Below are 26,857 nucleotides of genomic sequence, written 5' to 3' on the forward strand. Positions count from 1 at the left end.
TTCTGTAATCAAGCACGAGACATGCCGGATTGATCAAATATTAATCTACATCGACGGTAAAGCGCGCGTTAACATTACTAATCTACAACTACCGTCAAAACTTCCCGATATAATTATGCGAATTTCGGTGCTGCTTTTGAGAAAATGCGACCGTACCGCGACCCCTTAAGTATTACGCTGTGCCATGCGGACCTTGAATTAAAATCCCATAAAGCCCAAGTCCCTTTCCTCGCCACCGCCTCATTTCAGCTGCATTTATCGTCTTTAATTTCCATCCTCATGGGTTATTCATGCTGGCTCGTGCACGATTCCGCCGTGTGGTAACGCAAACGTGTGGCAACCGTATATATCGGCGTCCCACGTGCGTGTGTACACGCACGCGTGTGCACGCGCACATCCCGCGACCAGCAAAGCTCATCCAGAATCCTCGCTGCGTACCACCACCACTATCGCGTATCGGGAAACGTACCAAAGCCCCTCAAACGTTCTCAGACATTACGCTAGGCCCCCGTCCAAGTAACTTCCACCTATTCCCGCTGGGGTGGCAAATACTGCCTCTTAACGATATAGCAATGGAGGAACGCGCGAGAGGAGAGAAAGGAGCTTTCAAGACGATCCCGAGATGACAGACTCACAATCAGACGATCACATTCGCGCGTCCGCATTTCGTTCTCGATCGTGTACGTTTGCATGTATGCGCGTCACAGTGTATATGCATGTGTGGCTATACATGTACATACATGAACACACATATATGCGCACAAAAGAGGAGACCGTTCGTTGGCTAACGAACCAAGGCGTTTTCTGAATTCTAAAGAGCCTGGCCATCTCCGTCCGCGAACCTGATCCTCCATCTTCCTCTTAATCTTTGCTTCCGAAAGCTGCCTGCGTTTCCTTCGTGATCCAATAAGTACACGGAAAAAGCGAATCTCGTTTACCGGACACGTTGGGACGAACAACGCTGCCGGACGCTACTGTTGATGTCACCATCAGTTCGGATGTCCATCCTGATGAGGACGAATGTTCTTTGCCGGTCAAGGATATACGGATATATGTTAGGAAATCGCACGTTTTGTGCACAACGGTCGGCTATTAATCCTGCAATGAGTGTACTGCTATCGGCAAAATTAGATATTATTAGAATATTGCGATATTCCAAGTTAATAAATCACGAATTTGTCATAATGAATAGACATAAAGGAAATATATAACGTTATAATTAACGTAAAATATTTTCCGTAAGTTATTCGATTAATTTCTTTGCATTCGAGATACTAAGAATAGAGTTGATAGACATTATTATCGGATGTATCTCTTGAAATTGTACGCTGAGTTCTTACCGTGTAAATTTTCGTCTTATATAATGTTAAAGAGCTGTAATGAACCGCGCGCGCGCGGATAAAACGTTTCTTACGAATAGCCGGTACGAAATTTGTTTAATGGAAATCGATTTGCTGAAATCCAAAAAGAAAACGCTAAATCTCGTTCCGTCGTTACGCGCTAATCCGATATGGCTGATTGCCGCTTAATTATCGAATTGTACGCGCATTGTTGATGGTCCAAAATTATCTTGGCATTCATATGGCTCAATAACGTGCGCATGTTTATCTCGCAAGTATCGTCATCATTGGATAAGCTAATAAAGCATATACTTTTATTCATTGGTACATAAATTTTAAGCGAGTGAGGTCATTGCGCTAAATTGTGCTTTTAATAGTCATTAGAGGGTCCAATCTGTCATGTTAAAAGCTAGGACAAGTTTTTGAAAATTCTGTCTGTTATATATCACTTTGTACTACCGAATAGTCAAAAAAACGTAATAAGTGGTTTCAATTTTTAAACAATTAGTGTGTTACTATATATTTTATTTAAGATGCATACACAATTGGATTATATATTTTATATTATTTCAGGGTTAAATTTGATATCGTGCTTATGTTTTCTTTTAATTAATTATTTATTAGGTTATTTTTACGTAAAATTTACTGATCGATAGCAATAACATTCTAAATAAGCAATAGAAATTTGATTAACGATTGATAAAATATTCCTTGCAGCATCACAATGTTAATGTCCATATTTGTTAATTATTATATCGAGTGTATGGAGAGCATGCAATTATTAAATACATATTAATAGCAAAATGTATTTGTTTGAAACAGACTATTCTGGCTATTTTGATTACAAATTATATTTCCTTTAACAGCAAATTTGTTTTCCGCGAACAAATTTATTCGCATACACATGCATGCAACAAGACCTTTTTTATTTTATTAACAAAACGCAGATTTTGCTGCAATATCGAATAATTGGTTAGTAAAATTGGTCACTCTCACGTCGAATGTGCAGTAGCAGCAGCAGCAGCAGTGGTTTCGCCACGGCAGCAAAATTCTTTCTTTCCGTGCAGATATCGAACATTTTATCGAGAGGGAGAAATCCAGTCTCTTTCAAATTACTCCAATTCTTTTACGATTAAATCTTGCTTGGAATCTATTATAGCTTCGAGAATTTATCTACCTTATTTATTATTTTTAAAAACAGGTCACGCTATTATTAATATACAATTCAGCGATATTTATATTTTAAGAAGAGCTCGTTATTTTTAGAAGACTACAACGAACCCTCCCACGCGCAAGTCATGATTTTTTTTTTACCCCTGTTTCGCAGGTCGTGGGATCTCGGACGAGACGACCGATTACAGCCTCCTGGTGGCGTGCTTCGCTGGCGGTATAACTGCCATTTGCATTCTGATCGTCGGGATAACGCTGACCCTGTACCGTCGAAACCATCCGATGCAGACGACGAAGGCACGGGCGGCGGAGCCAATGCAGTATGAGAGCAAGGAGGATCGACCGGCAGCGCCGGCGGCGACGAACGAGGCTCACCGGGACGACTTGAAGGAGCAGATAAACGCGGACGAAGTGCCGGACGACGATCCGGACGTGATACCGAGCAAGGCCGTCGAGAGACGGCCGGATATCTTCGAGCCGGGTTATGCGTCCAGCAAGCCGTCCGAGAGAGCCAAGGATTTCAGGTGCCTCGAGGACCTCGATTATCCGTCGCCCTCGTCGGTGCTTCATGCCAAGGACTCCTGGGTCTATCCGAACGGTTACGCGGAGAAGAGCGAGAAGAGCTTGAGCCCAATACGGCCCAGCACCTTGCCGGTGCATCGCACTCACGATATCTACACGAGGAGTCTGCGTGTACAGGAAAGTTGTATATAGACGGAGGTATAACGTCTTTGCACCCGGCTATTCGGGTCAGTACCCTCCGATGCTCGCCAAACCGTCGTACGCGATTATACGACGCTTGTAAATAGACAATAAATACCGTTAAGGACCCACCTTCCGATCGACACGTTGACTCGACATTCCTATTCTTGTTTTTCACCTAGTTATAAGAGGTAGATGCGTTAGCTTCGTTCTAAGAAAAAACGTGATACTTGGGACGCCAGGGCGCGATCATATGCGCGTGTACAGAGACAATAATTTTCCGCCGTAAACAAAAAAAAGACTTCCTGTCACCTCTGTCTCTCGTCGGAAGCCTTTCCGTAAGAACTATCCGCGAATGTTTGAAGGAGCGTAAATGTTTTGTCTATACGGATGTTTTATTGTGCTTCGTGGTTAATTAAATGGTCAAATGTAAACGTTTGTATATACGAATAATAAATCTTGTTGTTTAATAATGCATATTCTTGCTGTTATTACTTACTTTCCCACGCGATATTCGTCAACAATTAGATTAGCATTAGCTGCTCGAGCTTTCGTTGGAAGTCTTGAAGTAGGGGATAAGTATTAAAAAGGAATTAATTACTTCTGGACAGTTCCGACATTTCATTTTTCATGACTCCAACTTATTTCAGTTAATTAATTCCCTCGACGTAGCTAAAAATTGTCCGTCGTCGCTCGACGTCAAGCGTTGTTCGGTGCATGGATTCGTTGGACATTCGCGTACGTCGCGTGCCCGCCACACTGACAGTTTGACAGGTTGGTGAATTGGTTCGTCGACCAATGACTAAATTGGCACTCACTAACAACGTCATACGGCCGCAATATTCGCACGTGATACGAATGATCGTACGGAATATTAACCCAGTTCAATTATAAGCAAATTGGTTGAATACGAAAAGTATCGTGTTAGTGGATAATAACACTGGATGTATGTTAAAAGCAATTTCTCTTCAAAAGTTTTCGATTTGCGTTACGGGAAGATATAGAGAAATTCTGAGAGTTCCGAGTCAGAGATGTTCGATCTTCAACTTTGTACGTATCTATATACATCGTGTGTTTGGTTGTCGAGCGACGCAGTCGTCGCAACTGTCTTTAAGCTGTGCGACTTCCGTTGTTTGCGCTATTTCAGCAATGCCACCGACGGTTTGCTCTTCGACAGACTTCCAGTAAGCCGCTTATCGCCGTCGGTTGCGCGATAAGCTAGAAATCGACGTGGGCGTCCCGCTGTCTGTGTACTGACGATGACGAGGACCTGTCAAGCTTCATAGACGACGATAAATCACATCGTTAGGACAACGCATCCCTCAAGCCTATCGACTCTCGATTCCACGTCGAGCGGAAATAAACTGCCACTGATCCGGCGAGTCGGCGGAAGTCGGCGATTCGATCGCTCGATGAACTCGGGATTCATCCGGTCTTTCACCCCCTGCCTCCCTCTGCCCTCATCTTTCCCCGTTCTTCATTTATCTATCGGTCACTCTGGTCATCGACGTCCGAGTGGTACACCGTGCGAAATAAGCTGTCATTATATGACACTCTTTCGTTGATACCTCCCCTTATCCCATCGTCGTACGCCAACATCGTTCCCCAAGTCCTTTGTATACGAAGTGACAGAGACGGATCTCCCGGCGACGCGGCTTGGGACGATAGTTTCGGGTAAACAAACCACGATATATCCCAACGAGAATTCCCCGCCGTCAGGTGGATGCACGTCGTCGACAAGCACGTCCAGAATAATTTGACGACTCTTATACACGTAGTGCTTGCGCCCGTCGGCCCCTCGAGAGTAATCCTTGCATCGTCACGACGCCGAAGTGTCGGCTGCGAAGAATTTGAGATTCGCGAAGTAACAACGATCCCAGAGTGCCTATTTTCACGCGACTAATAATTGATTACTCGTGATCTGTTAGGTCAATTTAAATTTCAAAAATAATTCTAGTCTTTCTTCAAGGAACTTCAGCGCAGCTTTTGTCATAAAACATCAACATTTTGACACGTCTTACTTTTTCGTAATTATAACAATCTTATTGTAGTTTTTTTCATTATTTCTTTAATATTATAATTAATATTCTATATAATTAAAATTTCAAAAATAAATAAACGCATTGTAAGTATCGAATAAATAAATAAAATCGATTATTCCTTTCTCTCATATATTTTTCTTCAAGTTTCGAGAAAAGAGTCGTTTATTGATTCTTCAGAATAATCGTTAACCCGGTTGAAGCTGAAAAGCTCAAGAGATTAATACTCGAGCTTATCAAATTACAAGTTGAGGCGTTTACATACATTGGTAAACGCGTTCCTCAGCGGGAGAAAGTACGAATGAGAAATTCTATTTAGACACAGATTCATGAAATTCCGCCGTCGAGACCCTCTTGTTATCTGGAGAACAGCGGTGATTTCAAGCGTCAAAGCGAGAAAATTAATTATTCCCTCTGACAATGATAGACGTTATTCTTGCATAAGACTTAATTTCGTTTTCGTGAATGCGCAACTAAATGAAGATTGAGCGCGATTGCATTAAGTATTTCGTTAATCCTATTCTCGAATAGAACGCTGAACGGCGTCGTTAATTTGCAGTCGGCTATACCGTGAATTAGATTCTTCGTTCGTTTCGCGCGACTATTTGGCAAATTAACATTTTAGATCGTACTGTCAGGAATATTACTTAATCCCTGTGTCGGCAATTTGAGTGTTTATCCTGAGGAATCTCATCATTGGCGTTGACAGCTTTTACCTGATGTGTTTTGCCACCATCTTCATTGCGAATTGATAATCTCCTAATACGGAAACTTTAGCATTAAAAATATATTGATTGAAATCGTTTAAAAAATATTTATAGAAAGTGACATTTTCTTATGTAAAATAAAATCGCATAAAGCGAAACGCAAAGGCGAGGAACGTAACATCTCGCTATTATCCGTAAAGCGCTTGTATTAAGAGTGTAAAAGCTTGAAATTCCTAGCTGAAAAGACTGTATTTATTCATGGCAGTGAACTCGAACGACTGCAGGTCGAGAATAACAGTAATGGAAGCCCCTGCGGTATCGTATCAGCGATGCTGCGGAACAGAGAATATTGGGAATATTGTCCAGGTACGACAGCGTGAAAAATTTTATATTTTCCGCTAAGATTTCTAGTCAGTACCACTGTTCAAAATATCGCTCGATTATTTTCAATCTCTACATTTTCTCTTCCCCTCTTTTTCCGTTAATTACTTTTCCCGTCTTTCGTTCTACATTCTACATACAAATTTCCTCTTGTGGGGAAAAAAATGCTCGTTGCAATCTATTATGCATCTGCTATAACGATGTCTATTATATTGCCGATATATATATGCGAGGAATTATACCTTCCTCCCGATATTAACAGAGCGACGAATATAATTTTCAAGCGCGCATAATTTACATGTCTATTTTCCGCATTGCATTCGCCTCGTTATATATTGATTGCATCGTTCGCGTCGCGTTACATTCGCGTTGTGCGCGCATCGTACGCATTTCATGCATACTCACGTTGACGTTTCGACTATCGGAAAGCGCGTTTAACAGAGACGACGCGGGATCGGCGAAAAACCTATTCGTAGAACAAAAGTAACCGTATGACGAAAGCCCTCAGGGCTTCGTATTCGCGACGCGACTTCGACAGCGGGAATATCGGGATATTGTTCGCGGCACGATACCGTGAAATTTTACGGCATGGTACCCGCCGGAAGCAGTCGCCGTGATCGCAGTAATTTTCTCGGAAAAATTTTCGACGCGCCAGTTACGTGCTCAAACTAAACGCGACGGAAGCAACTAATTACGTCCGCCAAATCGACTTCTCTTTTTCTCTCATTTTTTTTCTCCTTCTTTTTATTTTACGTCGAAGCAAGAAACCGATTCGTTTTTCTCTCCATCTACATATACAGATCGCGACTCATAACATGGAAGTTAATTAATGCAGAACGCACGAACGTTTCCCGAACTGTTGGTGGTGTCGAAATTACGCAGAATGGAAAAAGAAAACTTTCTCAATGACGGTAATAGTTTCTTGTCCATTTTTACGAGAAAATGGCGTAAGCTTGTAAAGCTTGTATGGAATATAGATTTTGCGATCCGTCGTAAAGCGTAATCGTGCTTATGTAAAAGTGCAGCATAACGTGATGCGTAATGTAGCAGGCGAATATTAGAAGGAGAGAGGAAGGAAAAGATAAAAAATATATATATAAGAGAATATCAGCAGATTTAATGTGAATAGTTAATTTTATACCGCTGGAACTGATCGGAAAAATAGATATTTCAAAATTGATATAACTTCTCTATTTATGCATCATGTAACCTACATATATGAAACAAGAATTTGATATGAGAAAAGTTTCTCTGTAAACTTTTTTACTTAATTTAAATATGATCATATCAAATAACTTCATCGTTGATGAAGCTATATATGATCAAACCAGAAACTGCAGGGAATATGATACTCTTATTCTATGCAATACACACACACACACACACATATATATATATATATATATATATATATATATTGTGTGTGTGTGTGTATTTATTAAAGTTTCATTAATTCTTCCGTATCTTATCAACAATAATGGTATAAATAGCAGCCGACGTGACGCTGAAAGGTTTAATATTTCACTGATCGCATATCCCCCTTATGGCTGCAGGATATGAGCGAAGAAGCGTCGACCTAATAACGCAGTCGTTAGATAAAGTTGAAATATACGTTCGATGAAAGATCGAATGTACGGAAACCGGATATTTCATTTCGAAACTCAACGCCGCGATACGTCAACGCAGAATTGCCCTCGCCCGTACTACTGCCGAACTTCCGTTACAAATTTTACTCTTTCGCCCATCCTCGGGTAAAGTAATTGGCTTCCCTCTCCCTCTCTCTCTCTCTCTCTCTCTCTCTTTCTCTCTTCTTATAGATCCTCCTGATGTTACAGAGTTAAGTGTCTCGCGGATCTGCTTTCTTCCTTTTTCAGAAGAAGGAAAGTCCTGGCATTCGAGTTCATAAATTTCATCTCGCGCGCCGTCGAATTTCCCGATGAAAAAGATTTACGAGGAGTAGAAATGCCGGAGGAAAGAAAGGAAGACGACTGAGAGAAAAAGAGAGAGAGAGAGAGGGGGGGGGGGCTGTTTCCTCATAATCCGTTTCCTAATACTCCTTTAATTTCCCGTTTTCCACGGCCTATTTCGCGTGATTCTCTGCAATCCGACTAATTTAATTAAACAATTTCTCTCTCTCTCTATCGCCGACAACGCTATCAACAACGTTCTAAAAGTGTCGCGACAACCGGGAGGATCTCGTTTCAGTTTCCTATTCTTCATTTCCATTGTTTTCCAGTCGCTCTGTCAAAGAACCATCGTATATGAGGAATGTACCATCTCGTGTGAGAAGTCGATTAAATCCCATCTATTTGCATAGCAATGCATAATAATTAGGGACTAAACTAGGACGCGACAGATTGGTACGAGCAGCTTAGCCACCTGTCTATCGTCGCGCATCAACTGCAGTATGCAACCACAATCCTTCGTAATGCCGAAGCATGCTACATCTCGCAGATGTTCCCTCTGCATATCTCGTATAAGGGGTGTAAATATGCGCCAGCCGCGAATTCTATCTTGTACCTCCTGGTGCGGATTTTCCGCGAATAACCGTTGATCACTATCGACCAATCTGTTGCGATATTAAATTTCAACTTGTTTTATTTCTTATCGTATTACTCCTTAATTTATGATCGTTAACCGTTTGTAAACCGTTGTTTAATAAAGACGTTTCCTACTTTTTCATAAATTGTACTTTGCTTAAGATAATGTCTATTACTCCTATAATTAAACGCTTTTATTTATAATACTAGCTATATTAAAAAGCGTTAAAATAAAGAAACTAAAACTTAGTAAAATTAAATTAAAATTAAAACACAATGCGATATTGTAATTATGTATTTTTTTTATGTGAAACAATTTGTTTGTGCAGCTATAGTTTTCAAGATTCAATATTTTTATCTTCTTTGTACTCAGACATATTCGGAGAAAAATTGTATCGTCTTAGCTCCGACCAAAATGCCACGGAACGTCACCAAACAGGAACTTTTATGTGATTGCAATTTTGAAATGTCACGATGCCCAATAATAGAATAGTATTTTTGTAAGAAGGTATTGAAAATTGTAGTAGATACAGTGACTCAACAAGATCAAATAATTGTATTTATAAAACTAAAGCATAAATTTATGCGTAAATTTAAAATAAAATTGTTCACATAAGACTTGAAGTACAGCGTAAAGACTAATATCTATATTATAGAACAACTTGAACGGCGTCAAACATTTATTTCGTGAATAACGTTGATCTGACATTTCATTTGGGAAAACTCAAAATTATTTTATCTATTATGCTTTAAATTAATAATCAAAGAGAAATTACGGATGCTACAGTATGCGTCGCAAAGCTCGACCTGACAAATGGCGCCGAATTAGAAAACTACATTTCGATATGAAGAAAGGTCAAAGTACGTTAGCAATAAGATTAACCTACAAGTTAACTATTATCATTAATTATTATAATAGTACTTGATTAATTTATATGATTATTATAAATTTTTGAGAAGCAGAAAATTCCGCTAGCGAGAAAATAGCGCTCCACTTCAATTTTCCGTTGTCGACCATGCGATAATTACTCGCTGACAGAAGATAATTTAACGCGCGTTATTAAATGCGTTGCGACACGACGCGGAGAGCCTTGCTCTCGCGTTTATTCCATCTCGGGCGCGATTCACTTTCCAAGCAACGAAAATCCATTACAATCTTTCTCGCCCGCGTCTCGTATCATACAATATACGGGGCGTCCTGGCTTCAAAGAACATACACCCCCATCCAGTCTGCTTCTCTCTTTCTCTCTTTCCCTCTTATATCCTGCCGCGATGCTTTGCGAGGTGAACGCGCAATATAATCTCGGTACATACAAGAATGGTATCTCGAAACGCGCGTTTCGATCGTGCGAGTCGCTCGCACGGGAGTGTTTGGTCGTTCCAAAAATTGCGGACGATGAGCTCGCGCGCTTGTACGCTCCATTGAGCCCGCATCGTTTCCGGTACGTTGTTCCGTCATCGAGTCGCAGAACATGTCAGAAATGCGACGTATTATTTCGAGAGAGAGGGTTGAGTGGAGACGGGTAAGATCGACAGAGGCGCGAGACGGGTGGAAATCACGATGGTAAGAACCGAAGGGGGATGAATGAGCAAAGGGGAGGAAAGGGAGGGCGAGAAGTGAAGTGGTCGTGCACTTTACGAAATGAGATACACCCACGTCGATAAAATGCGACCACACCTATATGTACCTGGATATAGCGTTACCGGTGTAGCGGCGGAATTAAGAACGGCGCTGCAAACTAACGGCAGGTTGAAAGTAAGAATCCGCTGACACGTTTAATCGTTCGTCGTGCATTTCGCTGAGAGAAATGCAATTCGCCATCGGTCGAGGGGCGAGTAATCGCAGGACCGTTTTATCGCTCACGATTGCAGTACGTTGCCTGGCACGTAGCTAAGATTTATAGGCGTCCAAAAACTCCTTATCTCCCTTTGTTAGAATGATAAATTCTTCGGATAGCCCCAGACGTTGGATATACATTGAGACATGTTTGCGTTGTATGAATCGCGATTGATAAGGAAAGAAAAGGTAAAAATGTTGAACGTGATAACGATCGTCTTTCGCATTGATTTCATCTTATGTCATATTATAATTTAGTGTTTCAATTACGTTACGATGTATGGAAAGAAATGGTTTTATTGGTTTACCCTTAATCGGTGTAACATCTGTAGTTATAAAAACTGGCCACAATTATTGAGAAGAAAGCTATGATTCATCAATTTCATAACTACGAATGTTATCAAGAATGCCTTGTAAACGTAGCCATTGAAGTATCTAAAAATTTAGCTAAACATGGATCTGAAACAATTCTTTTGAACTATCAAAATAATTATGTAGAATGCTTAAGTTGATTGTTAGAATATCAAAAATTTATGCAGCGTTTACGCTTAATTTCCTACATTGTTAAATTCATAATGTCAAATTATACTCAATTTGAGTTACTTTTAATCATACCTACATGCCGCCACTGTTCCTATTCAATATGTTCTTAATTTGACTCAAACAATAAGATTAAACAATTTAACTCAATACAATTATTCAATTTGTATTCAATTTGACTTAAATTAATTTTATTATTTATTAAATTCGTACGTTAATATGGATTGATGTTTACTTCGAAATTAATCACAGAAATGGATTGATTTACGTTTTGATACAAATAAAAATTGATAATAATAAAATGTTATTTACAATTCAAGGGAATGAATTATTGCTGTTCTTTTGATATCTAACACAATATAGATATAATTATATTGACATATAGTTCAACGAAATTATTTTCAATTAAGAAAATTAAATTTATTTTTTCAATTAAAAAATAAATTTATTTTTGGTCAAAGTAGATTTTAATGCTTAAATATTTATTTCAGAGTGAATTTATGTATCTACATATCCAATTTTGAAATCTAAGTTCGAATCTCAGCTGAGGCAATATTTCACATAATAAGTTATATTATGTGTAGTTTTTAAGATGTTTAAATTATTAATATCCTTCAAAGATGCTTATTAGTGCCATTTATTAAAATTTAAAATGTAATACTACTATTCTAATTTCGTTCATGATTACGTTTCAAGACCAGAAGATTTCAGCGCGTGGTTTGCAAAATTGGATATTATATGACAAAATTATGTATATAAATTCATCCTAAAATATTTGAGTATTAAGATCAGCTTTGACCGAAAATAGATTTATTTCTCCTAATTGATTTTTTTCTCGTCGATCTAATTTTATACGAATTACGATTGTTAGAATTATTTTCAGATCTATAGCTAAATTTTTATATATCTCAGCAAAATTATTTTTTTCCGCGTAATTAATAACAAAAGTATAGGCAAAAATGCGGCTTGCCTGCAGCGTATAATCACAGTTTTTAATCGTAACGCATCGTCAATATTTCAACGTCAGTAATCTAGTTGCATTGCACTAGCTCGTATTACTTTTTGTATATGTTGCATTCGTTGTTTTTATTCAATTTTTTATCGGTCGTTATATCTTATTTCTTTACGAAGCGACCATGGTTGCATCAAACGTTGCGGTTTCGGTTTTGTGAGCGAATAAAGGCTCGCGAATTTTTATCCGTTCTCGATTCCGTATAATCATCAATCGGAGCATAGCAAAGATAGCGTTTCAGAGCACATCTCCAATATCGATTTATCCGCCAACGATTAAATCCCGATCGTATCTCCTCAGCGAAAAGGACTTCTCGTGTTCGTCCCGACACCTTCAGAAGCGCCGTGGCGTATGCTACACGCAAGTTGTAACAAACGATCCATATTTCATCGAACGCTGAAAGGACCATTTTCCCGCGAGGTCGCTCGCTTCCCTCCCCTCCTCCCTCCCCCCCGCGAGGGGGTAAGCGCGCACCCCCCGTGCAACCGATTTCTGCTTTTCTCTTCGCCCATCTCGCAATTTTCCGTCCGTTGAATACGCCGCGCGGGGCGCTGGATGTGGATCGGCGGTGGAATACATCCACGTGAAAATAAAAAATGTATGCCAATACGCGCGGAGTGCGAAGCCAAAACCGTTGTCGATCAATCGTACCGCGATACCCCTCCTTGCAATCAATCGCGGACGACTCGGTAGCGCTGATTCACGTTCCATCAAAATCTGTCTTTGTCGTTACATTAGAAACGCGAGTGATTTTAGAAGAAGTGGCACATACTTCCTCGTACTAGTCGAGACTAGTTTTAAATTTAATATGTTAATTATTAGTCAAATTTCTTATCAATTTTAATCGATTCTCAATTTTAATCGGTTTGAGCTTGAAAAACTGTTATCTTTACGCGACTAAAATAGGATACGATATATTTCATATTATATACTGATGAAATTATAAAACGATAATGATGAATCCTTCATTTTTGATGGGTCGTAAGAACGACAGTGTTCAAGCAAAGAACAATTATAATAATTTTATTATTTAATTGTAATATTTGATCGACTAACAAGAATATTATACCAAATAATTTAAGACTAATTTATAGTTCGATGTGTGACAGATAATAATACGTTTTCCTTTCTCTTCAATAAGCTTTATCACATTACTCATCATCGGAAAAGTCATATAAATCGTACTAATTTTGGATAGCAGGTCAAACGTATGCCATATCCGGCGGAGCCCAGGACGTTCTCTCGACCGTCATCAAAAGCATACTGGAGGAGTGCCTGGTAGACGCTAAGAACTTAGCTAGGATGTCTGGTAAAAGCTACGTCACCCTTGAAGAAATGGAGAAGGCATTAAGGAAGCTCTGCCTACGTTTAAACGCGCAGCCAAGCACGCTGAGTAAACAGAAAGTTAACACGCAGCGCGAGATCTGAACTGAGAGTTTCGCGAAATGTTCCCGAGGAGATGTGTCTTCACAGTGCCAAACAATTCAAATGTCGAAAGATAGAGAGAGAGAGAGACAGAGAGAGGGGGGGGGAAGGGGGAGAGAGAGAGAATGAAAGAAGAAAGTTCTTGTGTTATCGTCTATATTGCTAATAAATGTCGAATTGTGAGAAAGTGTTACCGTTCGCGAATAATGTCTAACTTTATTGTTACTCGTTCATAATAGTTATTGTGACATTTATTCATATCGCGACTCTATGTTTGAGAAAATTAAAAAAATTATTTTATTTTGTGAAACGTGTAAAGAATAATGGTAAATAATTGAATTCTCGTTTAAATAAAAAGAATAAGAATGCAGCAACTTAAAAAGTCGAAATTGTTCTCGCGTAAAAACACGAAAAGAATGGTTTTCCTGAAGTATCTAAAAATTTAGATAAATACAGATCTAAAAATAATTTTGTTGCACTATCAAAATAATTATGTAAGATGCTTAAATATGCTGAAAATGTTGCAAATAATTTTAACATTCTAGCAACTATCTTAACATATATGAATGAAAAACAACATATTCAATCATTTCTTATATACGGAAACTATGGTTTTGTTGAAGTATCTAAAAAATTTAGTACCTACAAAATATTACACTTAGATCTCAAAATAATTTTGTACTTTAATTCTGTTTATGATTGAAAATGATATAAAATTACAAGAAATATTATTAAGCACGAAAAGAAGCGCCTCGATCAAATATAGTATTTTTCACTTATGATTTTATTACCGATCTGTTTTTGTTTAACTATCTTAAGTTTTCTACATAATTATTTTAATAATTATTTTCATAATTATTTCCAGATCTATAGTTAACTAAATTTTTAGATACTTCAGCAAAACTTGATTCCCCTTATTTCTGTGCAACAAAATAAAAAAAAATTACCGTTTTTTAAAATGTAATTTTGATAATCTAAACTACATCTTGAATATAATATTTATTGAAGAAACTATCATGTTATTGAAAGATTAATATCTCTCGCAACATGTGTCGCAATTATTTAAAGTGTAATAAGCATGTATCCATCAATAACAATTATTTGTTCCGCCTTTGACTTTGATTGAAATTCCTCTCATTTAATGTGACGAATCGCATCACGAGAGCTCTTCTGTGTTCATCACGTTGAGAGTGGCCATCGTGACAATGGTCAAGCAGTTGTTGCGAATTTGCTGGCAATCCGTGCGACAAAGCGTTACTCGCGTGACCGGGAAAATTCATTAAATGACGCGCGATAAACTAAAAATAATTCTATCCGGTATTGTCGAGCGTTAATGAACAGGGATATATATTTTTTTTTCGCAGTCACGTATATTTTTCATGTCTCGTTGATCTTGCGGTCGTCTCCTCGACAATGAGAATTCATGCAAAGGATGAAATTCTCTCGTCTGCTCAATGTAACAAAATATATCTCTGTTTTTGGGGATTAAAACCCCATTGTAAGTCTACGTGTAAATTCAAAAACAAAGGAATAATAATATCATATTATATGATATTCGTATTAACATGCTGCTTTGCGCATGAAATTTCGTGGAGAATACATATACGTTGTTTTAAATTCGGCATCGTGTAACTTTCACTTGCATGATAATTGACAAGCTCTGCAAAACAAATGTAACAAATGAAATGTTCCTTTTTAATAATATTTTATTTACATTATGTATGTTTCAATAGGTCCATTCACGTTGAAATCTTCAAAAATTAGGTAATTATATATATAATGTAAATATCTCTGCAGTAATCGGACATCTACTATATCCATTTACATAAAAAACTTTACTTGTTTATGTTATTATTAAATCTCAAATGCTTTTTAAAATAATCTTTAAATATAACCAAATTATATTATAATAAAAAAAAAACATTTGAGGTTACTAATAATAAATTTGATGAAAGCGTCCGGGTGTATATCCAGAGAAAGGTTTCTTTCATAAAAAGGTATGTTTGATTTCAAAAAATGACGTTCAAATCAAAGAAATTTTTTTCTGTAATTTTATTTTTTTCTTTAATTATAGTAAAGAGACATTTTGTTGAATCAAAGAAACCTTTCTCTGGGTGCAGGTACATGTCCGGTCACTCGGACGTTTATCTTGTTCAAACGTTGAAGAGAAAGAAAGCGAAGATGCTGACTGCAAAAAGTGCAAATAACGCGAACAGATTTATTTATCGAAACTATCGTACACTCAGCGACATATACCATCACACCGAGCATCTCTCATTACAATTAAAACCAACAACATTAAACCCACTACTATCTGTCGAGTGTACAACACGGACATTATTGCGACGATAGACGAAAAGCAGAGCATTTACTTAGACTTGACTGGCATGTCATCAAAGTTTTCTGTGTAGCTTGACATCAAATAAAAGTCATCTGAGAAAGAACGGTCTCAATCCGTCTCGCATCGGAATCGCCGTTTGAAATTATATCTCACTAACGACGTTCCGCGCGAGCTTTCTAGACGATGGTATTCTTAGATTGAAGTCTCGACTGGATTCAGCCTGAAGAATGTGTTTTGTTCACGTCACTCCGATCTTCCGATGACACCACGGCCAAGAGAGCATGGTCTCTTTCCACGTGTCGCATAAAGGTCGAGAGAAAAACAGCGGTGCACGAAATATCTCCATTCGACAGACGCGCGAGGCTCAATATTTTACGGGCGGATCCACGTGAAATAATTGGAACGCGTTAACAATGGACTCGGTCCGTCCTTCCTACCTTTTTTTTTTGTTCGTTTGTCTTGTTTTTGTTTCCTCCCCGCCCGTGTTTTTTTTTCCCTACCCCCTTTTTTTCCATTTCGACGCGTCGCGATCGAAAAGTTAATAGATACGTGAAATGGCGCGCGATATTCGTTACAGTGCCACGCCGATTTTATTTGTAACTCGAAAATTCGCTGTTTCATAAAACGAGATTCGCAGATACGTACGTACCTGAAGCCGCGCTCTGGCCGGAAAATATTTTTTTCCGTGACAGTTTCGCGGGAACGACAAAAAAAAAGAAGAGTAGAAAAAAAGGGAGGAAGGGGACGGGGATGGCTGGTGATAATCAATCGAAAAATGATTTGGAATGGCGTAACGGACCGATCGCCACGTCATAAATCTTGAAACCTAGCGATTAAGCAGATATGTCCACCTGCCAAAGCGAATATTCACGATTTTTGATATACGGGGATGAATCCGGAATACAATTACGTGCGTGTGTCGAAGCGTGCAACTTGGAAATGTTATATCTGATGTGATCGTTGTCTAAGCATGCTAATTGGCAACTGAATATTCAAATACGATAAAAATGAATTTAAATAAATAAATGCGTAAATTAACAGACGTATTTGTTCCTCCAGCAGTGTTACATATCTAACATTCGCTGAGATTGCAATTTTCGTAATTCTGTATTTAGATATTATCGTTACCTGAGGATAACAGAATAATTGTTAGCTTTATATCTGTTTCCGTCACCGTGATTTTTACTAATATTTTCTAAATTATTCAACGATTACTTTTCATTCGGGATTTTATAAAAGTAAAAAAGATAATTTCGTCCGAAAATGCTTTATGGAAAAATAACAAACATGCGAAATGTTTATCGGTGGAAAATCATTTCTCCTCTGCATGAGAAAGGCGCAGATTGGAAAGGTATTTAATAAACGAGTAGTTACGAATTTATAGATGTTGAATATTCATTCATATCCTCTTCTGTGGAGTGTTTAATATTTGGTGAAATAATTTAAGTCGGTATTTTAATTATTGACCCAGGAGAGAGAACATTTCATGAGGGATATTATTCAGACAAAGAAATTATATATCGTGCAGGTGGTCCGCGGGCTCGAAACTATCAGAGAACAAATTAATTTTGACCTCATGCGCCTTTCGTCGGAAAGCCCTCCGTGTCGTGCGTGTTCCGCCTCTTCGGTCTGTCATAATAATGGCTACTCAATTCTGATCCTACATAACTAAACTTTAATTAAATAATTCTCCTACCTGTGCGTTTATCAAGAGAAAGGAAGAGAAAACATGAATGAAAAGATATGTAAGAGTCTGAATCACACAAACGCGCAATTAATGCGCATATAAAATTTAAATTCTCGGTTTTTTAAAGATCTGCTTAGATCAGCATCTATCAATCGTTCCATTACTCCTTCATTTTCAAAGGATAGTATCGAATGAGGGTGAATAAAGTAGGAGTGGAAAAAATAAAAAGAAAAAAATTTACATCGTAAAATCTATTCCTATTTCTATCTGTATAAATTAATTTAATCTTATGCTTATGTTATAATCTAATGCAATTAATGTCGTTTATAAAAAATAAAATATTTATCAATATTGCTTATAAATTTATTTAAAAATTCGTATAAAAATTGGCGTATATAAAAAATATATTTGATATACTCTTCTGTATTTGAGAGTAGATTTTCTCGCCTTCAAAAATCTATTTTTTCAGCAATAATAAAATATTTAGATTTATCTATTGCACTGTTTGGTTACACATATGTACACGTTTTATTATAAAAAAAAATTGGTAGATTTATTTCACACATACACACACACACACACACACACACACACACACACAAATGAAATTCTTTTTCCTTATTTTATTTTCTTTAACTAAGAACTTCGATTTCGTTATCGCTTGCATAGCACAAGATTGGTCGTGTCCCGGAGACACCAAGGTGGTCTACGTCCGTGACCAGAATTAACAAATTAACGCGAGGGCGTTCCGCTGGGAATTGGTTCGTTCTCTCTCCTCACGTTGACGAAACGGACCCTCCTCCGTCAAGTTCTCTTTTCTGTCTGTTATTTCTCGCGTGTATCGCGAAAATAATAACTTTATGACGCTCCAAAATGAAACGGGCCGCGTGAGCGAAAGAAAGGACCGTGGGATAAGGAGAGGTCCTGTGAACGTGTAAGATGAGTGAGAAGAAATGGTACACAGAGGGAGATAAAAGGTGAGTCGAAGAGAAGAGAAGAGAAGAGAAGAGAAGAGAAGAGAAGAGAAGAGAAGAGAAGAGAAGAGAACAGGAGAAGCAGAAAAGGGTGGAAGGAGAGAAATCGTGGTGCGAAACGAAAGAATAGAAACTAAAATAGTCCCCGCGACTCGAAACGAAGGAAAAACTCATTCCGTCTGCTCGCTCGCAGCCCTGAGCTGCTCTATTGTAAGACGACCAACTATTGTGCAGTTCGCGGTAACCATGGACCACCGTCGTTCGTTTCTCGTCTTCCTTCACCCACCGCCGGTCATCTTCTCGTCCTTTCTTTCGAACCTCCGCAGAATCCACCACCTCAGTCGCGAGCACCCTCCGTACATCATTTCTTTTTGTTCCGACGCAGTCGCGCTGCGAAACGATGCGACAGCTCGTCGAAACGGCGCATCCTTCTTCTCATTGCTCACGATATTCCTTGCGGTAATGTCGCTCGCTGAATTTCGTACATGGTGTAAAAAAAAAAGTCCCGTTGCGTATAATGGCGGAAGTCCCGTGATTTCGACCAATCAGAAATTGAGTTCATTTACGAACGAATGGCTGCGTTCAGCAGACTCAACAGTTAATTGAGCGCTCGTTGTTATTTATGTATTCTTCTAGGTCATCTAATCAGACTTTTAGATCTTTTACGTATAGAAGAATAGACTATTATACATTAATAACCGCCCGCTCAATTGTTGAATCTGCTGAATACACCCATTGACACTTTGTCGGCCATATTGAATTTCTGCAAATAAACTTAATTGACTGACAGATCTCCCCCCCCCCCTCCCTCCCATTACTTTCATCCCTCTGCGCATCAGTCAAATTCAATGTGAGACTCCATCAGTCTTATTAAAGACGCAGAAACGTGGCACGATTGTTTGTTACAGTAGTTTTTATTCTTTTAGGTAGCTGTTAGATAAATGAAGATAAGAAAAGCAAACAAAATGCCTCGAGTTTCTTCACCTTTCGTCGTCACGTTCTTCATAGTGTTCCTCTTCGCGTTATTAAATCAGTATCATCGTACCCTGACGGTGATGTCTGGAGTGAGGGAAGGGAGGGGAGGACGCCTAGAGTCGTCTTGCACAAATTTCGACCTAAGTTTCTCGTAATGAGATAGCTCGACTCGAGAAGTTATCGTCGTGGGTCGGTTCCGATGAACGATGCATCGTACTTTCCTCGTAAACTCCGTTGAAACTGCTAAAACTAACACTTGCGATGTGAAAGGGACCTGACTATTCGTAAAAACCGGAAGCGAATGAAAGTTCGTATGCTTTCTTCCGCCATAACTCGGATGAAGACACTTTGGAGAAGATATTAAAAACGTGATCTCGTTTCGCAATTACTGTTTTTGTAATTTAATGTGTACAGCTTGTCGGTTTACTCGATTGTGTTTAGGATACTATAAAACGATAATTAACCCTCAACTACAACTATAAAAACTACATTTAAACTTCCTGTTTGAAGTACAAAATATAAGTGAATCTCTGTTTTAAGGCGAATGATGGAGGAAGGATAAACATTTTTTACTTACAATTTAGAACTTCAGTATTCCAATCGTATAGATGTACAACCGTTTAAAAATGTTGCTACAGAGCGAGAGCTAATTGTAAGATATGTTAATTCTGCTTACAAACTCTGCTCTAAGATCTTATTATTACTTTTTGTTTCTCAAGACTTATCTTGTGGATATTAAAGAAAGCGCAGCTCATAGTAAAGTTTGTGGACGTAAGCAGAGAAGCAAAACAATGAAAATTTGCTCTGCAATCGAATACAAAATTATCAACTCGCAGCACACAATACTCTGTATTCCAGTGGTGGTTCTGTTGCTGGTTACGCCGTTTCCATTTCGACACGGAATTTCATTCAGCGAGATCTTAGTAAGAGAAACAATGCAATTATTGAAAATGGAAAGCGATCTCATCTTCAATTTAAAAAAGTTTAATACTTCGATAAACAATAAACGAGCGAAATCTAACGCTGAACATTAAACTAATCATCTAAATCACTAACAATAAGATTGGAAAATTGAGATTGGCGTTAGATATCATGCATTATATAAGCTGTCTCATGCTTGTACAGGACGATGATCAATTGAAAACGATACCGCGTGTTCCCACAACAGCTTAATAAATTATTCAGCGGTCCTCGTTCGATTCGCTGATTCTGACAAACGTCACCTTCATTGCTCGAGTATTCTCGCTTCTCGGAGAGTAACGCATTCCCCATCGAGCATCAGAATTCCGTCGAATTCTCTAACCTGATTTTACGGAGTCCTTTTTTTTTTTTACAAGCAGGATATTCCCATAGTTTACTCTCGCATTAACGAAGCGCTGTCATCGACTCGCGTCGCCGTCGGACTTTTAATTTCCCGACGGGATTCTAAAAACTTCTCCCCGGTAGAAAGGGCTTCTTCGACAATTCCGAGCTGCGAGCTAGCTTCGGTGGGCCGAGGGCTGTTCACGGTGAATGGCGGAGACGCGGGGAAGCAGGGAGGGAACGTGATAAAAGGAAGCGTCTATAATCCCTTGGAAAATAATCTCTGCGAGAGAGAAATGTCGCGCGATAGAATTTAGTTTGATAATTCCTAGTGTAGTGGCGTTTCGGCGTTTCCATCTCAAGATGGATGCGCCGTAATATCGTCTCAGTGCCGCGTGCATAATGCAACGGGGGATACAGCGCAAAAATGCTCGTGAGAAAGCGCCGAAAGTGCGCGTCCGACGTGTTCACCGGGCGGTCAAAATTTTTCCCGCCAACAACACCCGCGCGACCGTACGATGAAATTAAAACGAGAATAGAAACGTAAGCACGCTATCGCGTACAGCTGTCGCGTCGCCGTATGTCGGCGCAAACTTCCTTAAATCACTCTTTTTCTGCACGGCGTGACGTGCCTCTCCCATAGACATTTTCTTCGCGACCGCAAAGAAGGTTACCGATGCTCGAGCGGACGCGATTCGTGGTGAAGAACGTCTCGGCGTGGTATATAATTCCCAACGTCTCTTAAAAAAATTAGAGTCGTCGCTTAATTATGCCAAGTACTGGGAAGTGCCGGGAATGTAAGGAAGTTCACAATTCATTTACGCGCAATTTGCCTCGCGATTAAGTTTGGCGCAAATTAATTGGTGTCAAACATATACCTCGTAATCGTTGTAAGCGGTTGTAAAATACTTGCGTATATAATACTGAAACAAACTGAAAAGACTCCGGCATTTACCAAATGAGATATATGCGCGAGTGTAATAAATGAATAAATAACATGAAATTTAATACTTTCTGGAAGTACTCGTATCCCATGAGCGTCGTGTATGATGGAGTACTCTTAAATTCCCATTTTTGTAACATCGCTCTCTCTCGTCAGTATGCTGCTCCGGGCACGCTGGATTATTTTACGTATTTCGCGTGGCACATGTTACAGAATTTGCGACTTTCAACAGCATCAAAAAAATATTGAAGTTGCCTTTAAATAAAGAACAAATTCTCTTAGAGATAATAAAGGCACGCTCTCTCTCTCTCTCTCTCTCTCTCTTTATACGTTCTCATATTCAAACTCGCGAACGAACTTTGGACAGAAGAAGCCGTGGATGAAATTAAGTCGGCAATGGGAACGCGCTTAAACGCGACATGTATACATTCTCCGTATTACGAGAGGATCTCTCCCTTTATTACCATAATTTTTTTCCCGGAGTTAATAAAGTCTGACTATTAGGAATAGCCATGCTGCAAAAAGCAGCGAATTTGAAATGGACAGTTCGCCGAGAGTCGTTCGTCCATTTTTAATATCACATTTACATACTCCTTAATAATTAACGTATATTGAAATATTATTTACTGTCGTCGAGGATTGTTACCATTTTAATTTCTTTTCTAGTGTTACTGTTAACTTTGCGCATCAATGTCCACAGTGGAATCTCTTTTTCAAACGGATGTTCAATCGATAATCGTGTATCGTTGATAGTGGCTTAAAGGGTGCTTCGGTAAGGATGGGGTATAAACCAGCTTTACTTTGCAATAGCTGTACGTGCTAGGGACGGTCCACTTCGCGGGATCACGTATCATCGATGGCTCACGTCCGCGACTTACAGTTTCCACACGATCGCCGTGGCATCCTGAGTATGGATAGCCCCCGTCGCCGCTGAAAGCGACGGTCCTCGACTTCCGCCGTGAACGAATATAGCGATCTGATGTCGCATATTCCCGCCCCAGGAAATTTCGATTTGATCGGCCAGCGATTCACGACGACGCGCCACGTTTCTACGGAAGACCATTCACCTAATAACACTAATAGAACGGAAATGTGACGCTCTTGTAACCGAAGAAGTTTGTCGCGATGACAACGGCCGAATGCTGAATACCAAGGGTTATTATGCCACTGCGAGTTCTCGTAAAGAATGGAATTCTTGGCTGGTATCGGTCGGAAGGAATTTCGACATTGGCGAGTTCCGACGTTGTTCTTTTTTCTTTTTGTTTTTTTTAGTGAGGAAGTTTGAACGTGGTTAGAGCACGCGCATTATTGCCGTAGGCATTCTACACAAAAATCCAATACAATAACATTTTTTGCGATAGTTCAGTACAGGTTTTCGGCTTTTCTTCAATAAATAAATAAAAATTTTCCCGTCGTAACTGAAACATGAGTGAAAACAAAAAATGACGACGCGGCATCTAACCCGGTGCAGCGCAGCCGGAAAGTGCAATGCATAATTATGAGGCGTGCGTTCCGCACAACCGCGGAAACGGATCTCGGGGATTTCCCGGATGCATCGTGGAGGACGATGCTTTTAGTGACGGACGGTAAACTCTTTATTTCCGCATGATATACGAGCGGATTCCGGTGTATTCTGGCAGGATTAAACGAGGCGGGTCAACTGCGTCGTCAATGGACTTCGTTTCGACGGTCCTTTCATTATCCCAGAAACACGACAAGAGTGCAGATTCTGGTCGCGCGTCGGGGATGAAGGGGGATAGGAGATCCGTGCGGGTTCGGAGCAGGAAGGAAAGGAGCAACGCGGCACGAACGTGGCTGAAAGCAAGGATGGGTAGGGGAGAGGTAAAGGGAAAGAGGGATGGAAAGAACGGAGGAGGAGAGAAAGAGCAGGCATTAGAAGAAACAAAAGGGGTATTTTCGTCCCGGTGACGAATTCAAATGGAGAGAAGCGGACTTTTCTCTTCTCGTTCATCCACCAACCTACCTACCCGCCTACCTTTATGTCCGCGGTCTCCGAGGATTAATGTCGCCCGGCACGCTGCCAGAAATAGAATGGCTGACCCGCGCGAATGTATTCGCCGCGCCGGCCGACTTTGAAACGGCGTTCGCGCGAGGATGTGCAATTGGCTGGCCGCGCGTGCATGCGCCGCGCCGCGCCGTGAAATTAGTGAATAGACGTCACCGAGGATAATGTCTCCGGCAAGGATATCTTGACGGACGATCGTATGCACGGCTGCGCCCGCGGCTTTAATGAAATCCGGAAAAAGTGGAAGATAAAGACGGCGGGGGTCGCCGTTTTAAGAGCTTCTCTCATAGGTTCGAAGCACCTTCGAGATTTTTTTTTTACAGGCTACCTCGCGTATCTGACGTACCCACCTACATCCAGCATTAAACATTTTAATTCTTTCGTTGCGATAACAATTCGGGACCGTTTCCACAGTTTTGTCTTTAGAAGTACTTCAGGACACTTCCGTTCATTTATACAAGCTTCAGGAGATTGTTTTACTGTTAAAGTCATAATATCAAATTATATCCAACTTGAGTTATTCTTAATTATTTCTATGGACCACTGTTTCTATTCAATATGTTATTAATTTAATGAAAATAATGGAATGAAATAATTTAATTTTAAAAAATGTATTAAATTTTACTGAAATTTACTTTATTATTAACTAAGAATGCATATGCGTTAATATGGACGTTGTTTACGTCGAAATGACTGAAATAGATTAATTTGTATTTTGTCACAAGTTAAAAATAACAAAATGTTTAATTCAAGGGATTGGTAACAGTAAATAATAATTAATTAATTTTAAACTTTATTAAGAATGAATTTGTTATATTTTTTTAATAATTCGATACTTATACATACGTATTACATCTGGACTTTATTTGCAAAAAAAATTCAATATTAGACATTGAAAAGTTGCGAAAGAGAATTAAGGATGAATGATATCACGTTCCTCACCATTTAACGTATGTATATCACGAGTTTTATGCTTGCCGAAATTTGTATCTCCGCTCGCCACATAAAGGCAGACAAATTGCGGAACACATTTCGCATTTAGTATTCTTTGCGGGCGCCGCGGAACGGGCCATTGCGGCTACAATGTAACGCGAGTGTACGTTACCTACCGGAAGATATAAGGATCGCGCGGTACAGCAACCTCGATAGAAAGTGGTAAGTGCAGAACCTCGCGTTATCGCCAGGAATGGATATCGGAACATTTTTGTAAATACGGAAATAATATTCGCACTCTAAAGAGGAAAAAGAAAGAGAATGGGAAGAGGTGCGTCTCATCTCGCGCCTTTTCGAACGCTGTTCTGTATTATCCTACTTTGCGAACGACCGTTCCGTTCCATATTCCACTTTGTTCTGCGAACTGTGTGCACGCATATATTCCTAGAAGAGACAGACACGGGTAGGATCAAAGACCTTTAAAGTGGATCCTACTTTTATGCAGTCACGTTTCTCCACGGTCCAACGAACTCATTCTTCGGCACTCCAAAAAGGCCGAAGCGGGAGCACGAACGCCGACCCGATTCTTTCTCTCTTTTCTACTCACGATTTTTTATGTCGAAGAGTTAATCGCGTGATGCTCAATAAGTCTCAAATTCCGAATTAAATGTAAAAGCCGTGACATTTGTTGATTATTCAAACTCGCATTCGATATCACTTTATCGATATTGTCTAATATGATCATGAGAGATTTGCACATTTTATTTCTATTTCCAAATTATATAGCGTATCATTTTATTTAATGATCATATTAGCTATTTGATATCACAAATGCATTTATATAACTTTTTGATATTCATATACAATTTACAATATCCGCATTTAAATGAAATAAATTTAATCCTTAATTAATTGAAAATAATTAATGACAGAAATTAATATTAATATGAGAATGCTTTAAAATAAGTAAAATTATATTAAAGAAGGTTAAATTGAACCTTTGACCTATATTGCAGTGTATCGAAATTTAATATGTAATACCCAATTCTGTATGCAAAGAAATTAATGAATTTTAATTGAGCGCGAAATATTTCAAAAACAAAGCTCGTATTTAATTGCTATTGCACATCGATATATGAGACAATGTCTTTTTTATTTAAGGCAGCATAAATAAATAGTTGGCATTAAGTATTCGAAGGATCTTTATTAACCATGACGTCGTTTCGCTATCGTGAATCGAGTCATTGCAAGAAGACATGCGAGATACGTAAACTGTTTTCTACTTCTAGTATAATTAAAAATTTTGTATTAACGCAAGTATTTCACTAATGAACCCGAGCCTTTTAATTTCTATTATTTAGACCGCTCCTTATTTTTATTAACATAACCTGACGTATTTCTGCACAAATTATAATATAACACACGCACGGCACTTTCACCAAATTCCAACAAACATTCTGAGTAATAAAAAAATTTAAACTAAAGTCTTTTTAAGTAAATATTATGTCCAAGTAAAACGAGCGAAGTACTAATCCAAGCTAATTATTATATTTTAATATTAAAATTAAGTCCCGTTCAACAAATTTTATGCACCATTATTGTGGCTTGTAACTCGTTCCTTTACTCTGCTTTTAATTGCTCTCCGAGCCTTTGTATTATATTTTGAAAGATTAATTTTTTTCAAATACACAGTTTACATTTTTTATTTCTTCATGTACTGGAAAGTGGCAGAAGTAATTCGCTGATGGTTCCCTTTGTTTACTGCGGCTACGTAATAACTACATCCCTGTCTCTCTGGCGTAAACCGTAGCTTAACCGCGATCTCTACTATGTCTCGCAGGAAAGTACGCAGGTTATACCGAATGGATGCTAAAATAAAGCGTACGCAGAGCGCGAGTCGTCGCGTAAATATTTACAGGCGTTTTCTCTCGGGGGTAGAGGAGGGAGGGGGGGAGAGGAGAACAGGAGTAAAGAGAAAAAAAA

The 26,857-nt window shown here is 39.0% G+C and overlaps 1 protein-coding gene and 1 long non-coding RNA gene across 3 annotated transcripts in view; one reads left to right on the top strand and one right to left on the bottom strand.

Annotated features, from left to right (window-relative positions):
* The window catches only part of LOC105144508 (neural cell adhesion molecule 2), a 34,975-nt gene extending 31,286 nt beyond the window's left edge, over positions 1–3,689 (top strand). Inside the window, exon 9 of the mRNA XM_011053446.2 lies at positions 2,668–3,689. Coding sequence (XP_011051748.1) covers positions 2,668–3,224 — 557 coding nt within the window. The 3' untranslated portion in view covers positions 3,225–3,689. The remainder of the gene's footprint in view (positions 1–2,667) is intronic.
* Positions 1–26,857, bottom strand: part of LOC105144509 (uncharacterized) — a 201,089-nt gene that overhangs the window by 31,940 nt on the left and 142,292 nt on the right. The gene's annotated exons all lie outside the window — the stretch shown is intronic.

Source organism: Acromyrmex echinatior, chromosome 8 (genome assembly GCF_024713525.1).
Source record: "Acromyrmex echinatior isolate Ae372 chromosome 8, ASM2471352v2, whole genome shotgun sequence".
In the NCBI taxonomy this organism is placed as follows: Eukaryota; Metazoa; Arthropoda; class Insecta; order Hymenoptera; family Formicidae; genus Acromyrmex; species Acromyrmex echinatior.